At 37.4% G+C, this 10,171-nt stretch overlaps 1 protein-coding gene across 1 annotated transcript in view; it reads left to right on the top strand.

Annotated features, from left to right (window-relative positions):
• The window catches only part of NVL (nuclear VCP like), a 70,622-nt gene that overhangs the window by 50,080 nt on the left and 10,371 nt on the right, over positions 1 to 10,171 (top strand). Inside the window, exons 20-22 of the mRNA XM_019639598.1 lie at positions 4,917 to 4,993; positions 7,274 to 7,362; positions 9,835 to 9,905. Of these exons, the coding sequence (XP_019495143.1) occupies positions 4,917 to 4,993; positions 7,274 to 7,362; positions 9,835 to 9,905 (237 nt within the window). The remainder of the gene's footprint in view (positions 1 to 4,916; positions 4,994 to 7,273; positions 7,363 to 9,834; positions 9,906 to 10,171) is intronic.

Raw genomic sequence — 10,171 nt, 5'->3', positions numbered from 1 at the left:
AGATGAAAAGCAAATAGATATAGACCCTTTACAAATACCCAGAGAAAACTTGAGCTTTGAAACCATAATGTTGAATTCTGTCCTCCATGTAGGTTATATGCCAACTTTTAAGATGCCTATACAGAATTGACTTTGCTGTTTTTATAAAAACAATAAGCAGTGCATCCAAAATACAAAGAAGAAAGCAAATCACCCTGAATTTTACTGCTGTATAATAATCTGCATTAACATAAAGCGCAGACATCATTCTAAACATGTTTATGCAGGTGAATTAAGAGGAGGGAGAATAAACTTAACAGATTATTTAAATCAAGTTAAATGTACTTGACATTTAAAAGAAGACAAAGCTAATGGAATTATTAAACTTCCAATAAATGTTTCTTTTCCAAGAAAGGTAGTACTTTCTAGTGTCACATTTTCTATAAAGTATTACTAAAAAATAAAGATACTCTTTTCTAAAGTTAGACTTCCTACCCATATGCATTCTTTGGGAGTTAGCCAAAAGTGAGAAAAATTGGCATTTTTAATGTTTAACCTTTCTGTTTCAAAGTTTGCTGGCTTTCTACTTTAATTCCCCAGGTTGTTTTATGTATAGTTTCCTCTTTTTTCAGTTAACACCTGAAATGTTAAGGGGAGATAAAAATAAACTTCTTTAGTCTTGGTCCTAAAAGTCTGAAAAGATTCTTGGGTCAGAGCAACTTCTCAGTATCTTTTGGACTCTTAAGTTTCTTAAAAGAAAACCGAACACTACATTTTTATGTATTCTATTTAGTGTTTCTGGTAGTGACGTGGTAACAAGAGGCTTATTACTGAAAATCTCCAGGGCAAACTTCCATTTCTTCCCTACAAATATCATTAAAATGTACCCTTATCTCAGAAAGCCAGGAAGGTTATTTGATGTTTAATAAGTGCTCTGAGATAATATGCAGTCTTCAAAATAGTTACAAAAATCCCACTAAAAGACCCAGAATTCCCAAATTATTTTTTTAAATGTGTCTCATCAGACTAAAACATGTTTAACATCTCACCTAGCAACATTATCTATTAAATTTTCATGAGCTAAGAATATCTGATATAATAGGTAACATTTATTAAGCATTTACTGTTTTCCAAATACTATACATGTATGAATATACTTAATCCTTATAACTGCCTTTTGAAATATTTGAAATTGATGAGCAAACTATCTCTCATAAAAGCAGGATACAGAGATGTGTGTTTCTATGTACATGTCCAAGACTGGCAAGAAATTGCAAAGTAACAATTACCTTGGTATGGTGGTATGATTATCTTTATTTTTTTTCAACCAACTATGTGAATAAAATCATTGCTGATTCCAGACTCTGTTATGTGACTAAGAATAGGTTTCTATGACTAAATATAGATGTAATTGTTGAAATAAAAGAAAATAGTAGTACGTCTTGAAGTACTGTTTGAACCTGAGTATTCCTTAACATATAATGCTTAATCAGAATTATAGGACATAGTAGTGTAATGGGTCATAACTTCTTTTTTTTTTAAAGTATAGTAAAATATGTTTAACTTAAATTTACCATTTTAACCATTTTTAAGTGTACAGTTCTTTGGCAATAGTACATTCACATTTTTGTGCAGCCATTACCACAGTTCATCTCCAGAACTCTACATTTTGCAACCTGAAAATCTATACCTATTAAACAGTAATTCCCCATCCCCCCTCCCCCCAGCCCCGGGCAACCACCATTCTGCTTTCTGTCTCTGGGAATTTGACCACTCTAGGTACCTCATATAACTGGAATCATGTTATATTTGTGGGCTGTAACTTCTTAAGAGACTATTTTTCTTTTGGCGCAGCTTTCTATAATCACCAAATTATTTGAGATTTTCCTTTGAGCTTTTATTAAGAGATAAAAAACCAGTAGTGGGAAAAACAAAGCTACTATAAAAAGTTCTAAATATTTTATATATCAGTACCATTTCAATAAATGATTCTCTAAAATATTTATGTGTTTTATTTTATAAGCTTTCTTATATGCCATTAAAATTTGTTCTAGTTGCTCCTACTTGGGAGTGTATAGAATTCACCTTTCATTTCATTTTACTTTTTACTACAGGCTAGAAACGTGGCCACCTTTCAGTTAAGAATAATTAGATTTTAATGATCCAAAGATTCCTTAGCCCTTATTTCTAATTGCGAAATAATGTTGCTATTGAAACTTTTGGAGGTGTCTTATGTGGACCACACCCCACACTCTCCAAAAAAGGCAGTTTGTTAACTTTCAAGTGTGAGGGTTTGGGGGGCATTATTAATTTTTCTTAAAAATCAATTCCTTAAGAATTAGAAAATTTCTGAGAATTTAAGCTTCTAAGAATAAACTATTTTTCTAAAATATTACTTTTAGATAATCATTTGTTTTATTGTGTTCCCTTCTATATTGAGCTTTTACAAAAGATTTAACTACAAGGGTGCCCTAAATATAGAAAGCTGGCAGTTGCTCCCAGGATGCAGATGTGAGAACAGTTTCCCCTCTGGGTCCTTATAAAGAGAAACTACGATGGACTGGACAGTGTGTTAACAAACATCCCTGTCGTAAACACAGTAACAGGCGTGTTGATGGTTCCCCTAATGTAAGGACATAACGCAAAGCTAGTTCATTAAAAACAATGTTTTGAAAGGTCAGAGAATGCCCTCTGAGGACCGCAGGCCTTTATGAAAATCCAGCTTGACCCAAGAGTCAAACTTAGATATTGAGAAGGGTCAAAGAATTATCCTTGGGCAATCCTCCATGGATTTATTTCTTATGATTGAGCTTCTGATTAAAACAAGACAGGAGGAAGTTTGAGGTAGACTTCCCTAGCAGCACGTGGAATGTCAGCGGGAAACATCCATATGCTACCTGACAGTCAAGGTTAGGTTGATCGTCTCTGATGCAAATAAACAATCTAATAAGGGCTTGTGCCTAATGAGGTAGCCTCTCCTTTCTAGCCCCCACCTGCTTCTTAACATGGAGTGAGAGACTTGCGCATAGCTTGGAAAGCCCAGATATTTCTGTTCCCCATCATAAAAAGTCCCTGTTATAGGTTCACCACCACTATTTAAATAAGACACACCTCCTCCCCAAATATAGCACAAAATTATACCTGCTCACCTGGAGATAAGGTACTGTTTTTTTTATTACCAAAACAAGATTTAGAAACTTACCAAAGGCCCATTCAGTTGCAGACTTGAAATTTTAGAACTCACGTTTTCTATTTTCTGTTTCAATGTTACGTCCACTTTTTAGACCTTTTTATTGCAGTATAATACACATGCAGAAAAGTGGGCATATCATTAAATGTCTAAGTTCATGAGTGTTTATAAACAAAACCTCCAGATCCAGAAAGAGACCGTTACCCATCAAATTCCTAGAGGCAGCAAGTAGAATGGTGGTTGCTAGGGGCTGGGGGAGTTGCCAGGGGCTGTGGGGAGGAGGATATGGATAAGTTAGTGGGTCATGCATACAAAATGGCACTATGGGAAGGTGAAAGTAAAGTTCTAGAGATGGATGACTGCACAATAGTGTGAATGTACTTAATGCTACTAAGCTGTGACACTGAAAAATGGTTAAAGCGATCAATTTTGTTAAGCTGATTTTACCACAATAAGAGAGAGAACATTACCAGAGCCACACTCTCTTCTGCTTCCTTCCAGCCACTACTCACCCCTACCCCACCTGGGTTAACTGACTAAATGGTAACTGTCTATGTTGCAGGACCATCTAGTTTTATACACAGCCAGAGGGGAAAAGGAAAAAAGCACAAAGATTGTTTGCCTAATGTCACACAGAGTTTATTTTCCCATGATTATTTCCCAGGTCAAAGTGGATTGAATGGGAAACATGTCTGTGTCCTGAATCTGTGTTAGATGAACATTTGCATTTTATCAAATAATAGCCACTAGCAGATGTACAGTTTATGAAATTCTTAAGCATGCCCAGCTGGGAGGGCATGACAGGGCATCATCTGAGTGTGGGCTGAGGGGCAGGATTACACAAGATGCTGGGTCTGAACCACCTCCTCTCGGAGCCCCAGCCATACTAATATTTACACTTACCTTGAAGCTTAATGGCATATGTTTATTCACTTTTTTCTGTGTGTTGCTTCTTAAACTACATACTTCCTAATGTAATATTTGCCAAAAAGACCGTATGCGGTGTATATGTAAGTTATGAGTCAGAGTAAAGCAAATACGCAACGAACCTAACCTGCCATCTAACTGTGAAACATTTTAAATCACTGAAAACTGTTTTATCTGCCTCTGCAGTTGAACTCACTAAAAATATTATTAAACACACACTGTGTCAGCGTGTAAGCTTCTGTGTTAAGTGTTGTAACCCTAAAACTGTCCTGGTACTTGTTCTTTCTTGCTTCTCTTGGTATGAGCTGCAGGGGACTTGGCCCCAGAGTCAGGGCTGAGTTCAGATAGAGGGTTAAGACTCTTACCACATATGGCACCGAGGGCCTGGGCTTGTAGCAGAGTTTCCGCCTCCTTCTCTCCTGTGCTGCCTCAGTCTTCTTCCTCCCTCCCCAGCCCACCTAAGCCCAGGCACATGCGCACATCAGAAGTAAGCCCTTCTTCCGCCTTTGCCACATTTAATCAGGCAAAGGAACTGTGCTTCTCCACCTTTGGGAAGATTGAGGTGGTGATTTTGTTCTTGGTGATGGTTTGTTTCTGCTGCAAACTTTGTAAGTCTTTGTTCGTCAGTCTTTGTAAGCAAACAGTTTGCCTTTCGCTTGCCCGAGTGTGGCGTCTGCTTCTTAAGCTTATTTCTCACATTTGAAATTTGTAAAAAAAATTTTAACGCTGGTCTGGGAATCAGTTATATTCATTAAGAACCTATTATGTGGAAAAGTATTGGTCTTTAAAGCCTCCGTGAAAATTTTTCTCTCTTATTTAGAATGGCACCAAACCCCCGCTGGATGCAGATGTGAATCTGGAAGCAATCGCTGGTGACCTTCGCTGTGACTGCTATTCGTAAGTATCAGCCTCAAGTGAGTTAATTGTCATGTGGAAATGAGGGAGAATGAGGAGGTGGGGAGGGTTATATGAGGCCCCCCGTGTGGGGTCTGGCCTTTGCTTGCTCCCTCCTTAGAGAAGCCATTTTGCCCATTTTGAGACTCTGAGGAATTCTGGGAGTGGGGGTTCCTCTCCTTTGTTGAGTCTTGGTACTCTACTACCCTGACCACCACTGCTGCCCTTCACAAACTGTCTGTCTGTCCTTCCAGAATATTTGAACAGACATATCATTACAGGCTGCTAAATTGTCCAGATGCTTCAGCATTTAAAAGAGAGTAATCGATGAGTGCCACATTTTCCAAGCCTCAGAATTCCTTTTTCACAGCACAGCTGTTAACATCCACAGAGCCTGCAGGAAATCAGACACCGCTGCCTTCAGCTCTCATGTTTGTGGTGGCTTCGTTTTTCTTGTTTTCTTCATATGTTTTTAAGGAAATTTGTTAACTTTCCCAATGTTGGTATACAGGAAGAAAATGAAACTCAGGGTTTTTATCAGTGGGGGACATGTGCTCCTCTGGCTTATTTGCAAAGCCCAGTTGATTGTCCGCAACATGCTTGGTGTTTGTGATATTCCTGTAGGGCAGGGCCAGATACTGGGCTTTCTGAAGCTGCGTCAAGGCAAGCGGTGTTCCCATCTCTGAGGTCTTCAGGAATCTGTTCAGAAATGTCAGTTTCTGTCCCCTGGTAGTAACATAGACACTCAGCGACTCCCAGTTCTGGCTGAAGAATTTCACATAACCATCTCTGTCAACATGATTTCACTTGAAACCATGCCGATCATTTATAGGGAGTGTGGTCAGGATGTGAATTAGGGCTGAGTCTCAGCCTTAGTTCTGCCACTCCAGCCAACGCACTTGAGAGATACGCCACACGTCGGTCAGGAATCGCGGCTCCTTTAAGAAAGCAGCGATTGTCTCGGTGAAGGGGAGGTGATCAGGGTTCCAGGCAGGGGTCGAGGGGCAGATGATGTGAAAGGTCCTTCTTCCCTTTAAGGAGAATGTTTCTCTCCCCCTAGTTGAGAGTCAAACCCGTACCAGTCTGCAATTAAATGAACTTACTACTAAGGGGTAAAAAAATAGACTTAAGTGAACAGTTTACAGCTGAGTGCTAAAACTTGAAGTTTTTCAGTGAGTAACAGGCAGTTTTGATGGTAAAACTTACCCTGGACCAGATCTTTGGGATTATACTATTTAGGGTGTCAGTGTATAAAGAGTTAGGGTTAAAGCTGAACAGTATACACTTTGGGTTTCAGGGCCACGGTCTTCACCGTTGGAGAGCCACTATAATACTAGAGCCTTCAGCCGCCTGTTTATATTAATTAATGGTGTCTCAGCACCCGGGTTAGATTGAACGTTAAAGAAAGAAATGACCACAGCATGTATGTGCTTATTAAATAATGTTATAACCCTTTATAACACTTCAGTAACAAAAGCATTGGATTCAGTTAATAATTTAAGCTCTGTGGATATTTAATTCTATATATTATGTGGATTGTCAACATTATACATTAAATAAGGTTAATGTCTAGGAATGAGGTTTTTGTCCCCGCATTCAAACTTTTTCTCAAAGAATCACCAAGAATTCTGTTAGAGATGTAATAGAGTGAAACACCAGTCAGCACCAGTGTCTTTCATTAACTGAAGACTCCATTAATGAAGTTTTGACTCAGCATATTACTACACTGAATGATTAAATGAAGGCTTGTTAGTTCTTGTCATAGTTTAAGTACCTTGTGATGTGTTCACTCAGCTCGAGCCTTAACCAAGGGCACCAAAGATTTTCTCGCCTTTGTACTTTCTATCCTTTTCAACATAAATGACCTTTTATGTAAGCTTATTTTAGACATTAGGTAATGTATGAATGGGCCAGTCAGCACTTTAACGTAGGCCATACGAACAAAAAAAAAATTATAATAAATAGCAACATGTAAGTTTCTTTTACTGGCTGGACGTTCTGAACTTTTTATGTTAACACTAGTATCTATAGCTATTAGCATGGGACTATGTATGATTCATAGTTTCCTCCATGATTTCCTTTCTTCTGATAGTTGGAAACATTTTAAATAAAAACTGAAAAGTTCTTTCCTACTGACCATAATCAGTTTATCCCACCTTTATATTAGTCAGTTTCTATCCTGATTGTTTAATATGTGACTTGAAAGAAAATTGCTCTCAGACTTCTCTCTGGTCTTTTACAGGCTCTAAGCTTAAACAAGTACGAACACCTCTTTTCTTACAGGGGAGCAGACCTTTCTGCTTTGGTGCGGGAAGCCTCTCTCTGTGCCCTGAGACAAGAAATGGCAAGGCAGAAGAGTGGGAATGAAAAAGGTACAGTTCTCAGCAGAATCTCTCAGTTCTGATCAGTTATCACTCTGGACACCTAAAACCTCTGTTGACCTGGAAAATGACCGTTTTCTAGCATGTTAACTGGGATATTACAATAAAACTGACGTTTTCTGATGAGACCTTTAGTAGCTGTTCTAAATATGACTTAATCTCTGTGACTGACAACTATAATAATAGCAAAGTTATTTGGTGCCTCTTTAACAAAAAGTATCATATCTTTCCCTATCATATACAAATGCTTAGATATAGGCAAATGGGTCCGTTTACTGACTTCATCATGAGTTTGGTCTATTCTGGAAAACCTTCTCAATCTTTTGCTAAAGTAATAGCTACTTCCCTGTTAAAATGCAGTTTAAGTTGGAGAATTTAACACACACACGTGAAAACTGAAAAAACTTTCTATGTACTCAGACTTTCCTTTAATATAACAAAATCGATGTACATTATTATGTGATGATTTGTGGCCATCTCAACAGCTTTGCACCATTCTTCACGTTTAACAGTGTCTTCGGTTGTACGATCTGGGTGTACTTGGCCAAAAAAGATTTGTCACCTGCATTCCAACCATGGCATGTACAGATACAGCCTTTACTCTGCTTAGTTCCTATGGCAGTAGTTTCGTCAGGTGCTGTTTGTGGCTGTTGTCTGTACAGTACTGTAGGATACCTTCTCAAAACACCTACCTTGTCCTCTAAATCTGTACTTTCATCTAGTTCAAGTCTGTATTGATCTCCTTTTATTCAGTAGATTTCCAAAAGATGTCTTTTTTTATTTGTATTGTTTTTCTTTTCCTTTTTTTTTTTTTTGGATACCAAGAATCTTAGAGCTAAGTTTTGTTTGGTTACAGCAGCTAACGCTTATCTTAATTATGAAGTCCCCAAGCTTATTGTTGTTTGAGTTTTAAGATTCAGTCATCTGCACTTCTTTTATTGTGAGCTATTTGAAATTCCTTTTGGAAGTAGGTGGAATGCAATTAGCAAAATTAGAATATCTTGTAAGAGCATCTTGTGTGGTAGGATGCTATCTGAGAACCAGATCTGCTGACTGTCTTGGGATTTGTTTTGTTATTAAAATGAATGTGCTTCCTTGCATGTATTACTTGCTAATAATTCTGTTAGGATGTTATAACACCTAGTACAAGCTCTGACAGCCCTGTTGTGCTGCAGTTGACGTTTCCAGCTGTCTGTCCTTCAGGACTTGGCATCAGTATCTTACTGAAACTGAAATGCCATTCAACGCCCATTTGATGCGTTCAACAACACATTTTATTTTATTTTTAGGTAAATATTCTATCCTAATAGCTGTAGAACGTTTACTATTTTAAGTATAAATTGTCATTTTGTAAGTTACCATGTTAACATCTAAACCAAGCCTTATTTAACATTTAGTTACTTGATTTCTCTTACTTACATAATGGCATAACCTTATAATCAGAACCCCCTTCTAGTCCAGTGTTGTGATGTTATCTATATTTATATTATGTTATTATAACTCCATAACATCTAATTATGTGTATGCATACTTAAAGACTATGGAATTCTACTTTCCATTCCCAGTTAAACATATCTGAATTGTCTTGAAAGAGAACATTCTGGTTTTTCTTCATAAACATCACCATTAAGTTAAGGTACACAGTGCCCAGAGGGCCTACAGAGGGTTAGCTGATTATGAGTGATAGGTCTCTTTTGGTGGCACTGCATTAAAACCTGATGAACAGAGGGTGGGGGAAATGGGGAGACATTGGTCAAGGGTATAAACGTCCTGCTATAAAATGAGTAAGTTCCAGGAGTTTAATGTACTATGTGGTGACTATAATTAACAATACTGTATATATATTTGAAAGTTGTTAAGAGAGTAGATCTTAAAAGTTATCACCACACACAAAAAAGGTAATTATGTGAGGGGGCTGAGGTGTTAACTAACCTTATTGTGGTAATCATTTCACAATATATGCGTGTATCATACTATCATGGTACACACCTTAAACTTTCATGTCCTATGTCAACAATTCTCAGTAAAGCTGGGGGAAAATAAATAAATAGAACATATGGACTTTTTTATTTTTTTAAGGGGATAAGAATCTCTCATTAAAGATGAACAAAGTACTTTTTTATATAATTTGTCCCAAAATAAACTGTTTTGATTGCTGCTGGGGGTTGGGGGGGGGAGGAGATTGCACCAAAATGTATGATATTATAAAACTTAAGCATTTATTTAAAATTAAATATGGTCAGAAATATGTAAATAAATTAAAAGGGAAAAGGTCTAAAACAATCTGATGAGTAGACTATATCTGCTTTGAATATTGTTCTGAAAAAAGAATAGAGCCAGTGTCATCATTAATTTCCTCTGTGTTCCCTATGAATGCTTGGAAGTCTCTTACGAGAAGCTAAGTTATAAATCACAGTTAACGTACTATACCCAGGTGTGTATATTTTTGCATTTGCTCCACAGGTGAACTCAAGATTGGTCAGAAGCATTTTGAAGAAGCTTTCAAGAAAGTAAAATCATCTATATCAAAAAAGGTAAGCAATGCTCTTAACTGTATAGAGAAAAGAGACTAGAATTGAGACCAACAGATGTGAACTGAAAACAAGCAAAATGACTGCCTTTGTGAGGATTTTGCATGTTTCTTACAGACTCAAGCACAGACAGAGAATGGCCTCTTGCGTCTGTTTCCACAGTCTCAGGATTTATTATTATTATTATTTTTAAGATTTTTATTGGGGAATTGGGGGAAGGGGAACAGACAAGTTGCTATCGTTTTGTTCTTCAGTCTAGTTGTGGAGGA

The sequence above is a fragment of the Hipposideros armiger genome, unplaced genomic scaffold (genome assembly GCF_001890085.2).
Source record: "Hipposideros armiger isolate ML-2016 unplaced genomic scaffold, ASM189008v1 scaffold_45, whole genome shotgun sequence".
Classification (NCBI taxonomy): Eukaryota; Metazoa; Chordata; class Mammalia; order Chiroptera; family Hipposideridae; genus Hipposideros; species Hipposideros armiger.
Note: the sequence above shows the minus strand (reverse complement) of the source record. Positions and strands in the feature narration are given on the sequence as shown.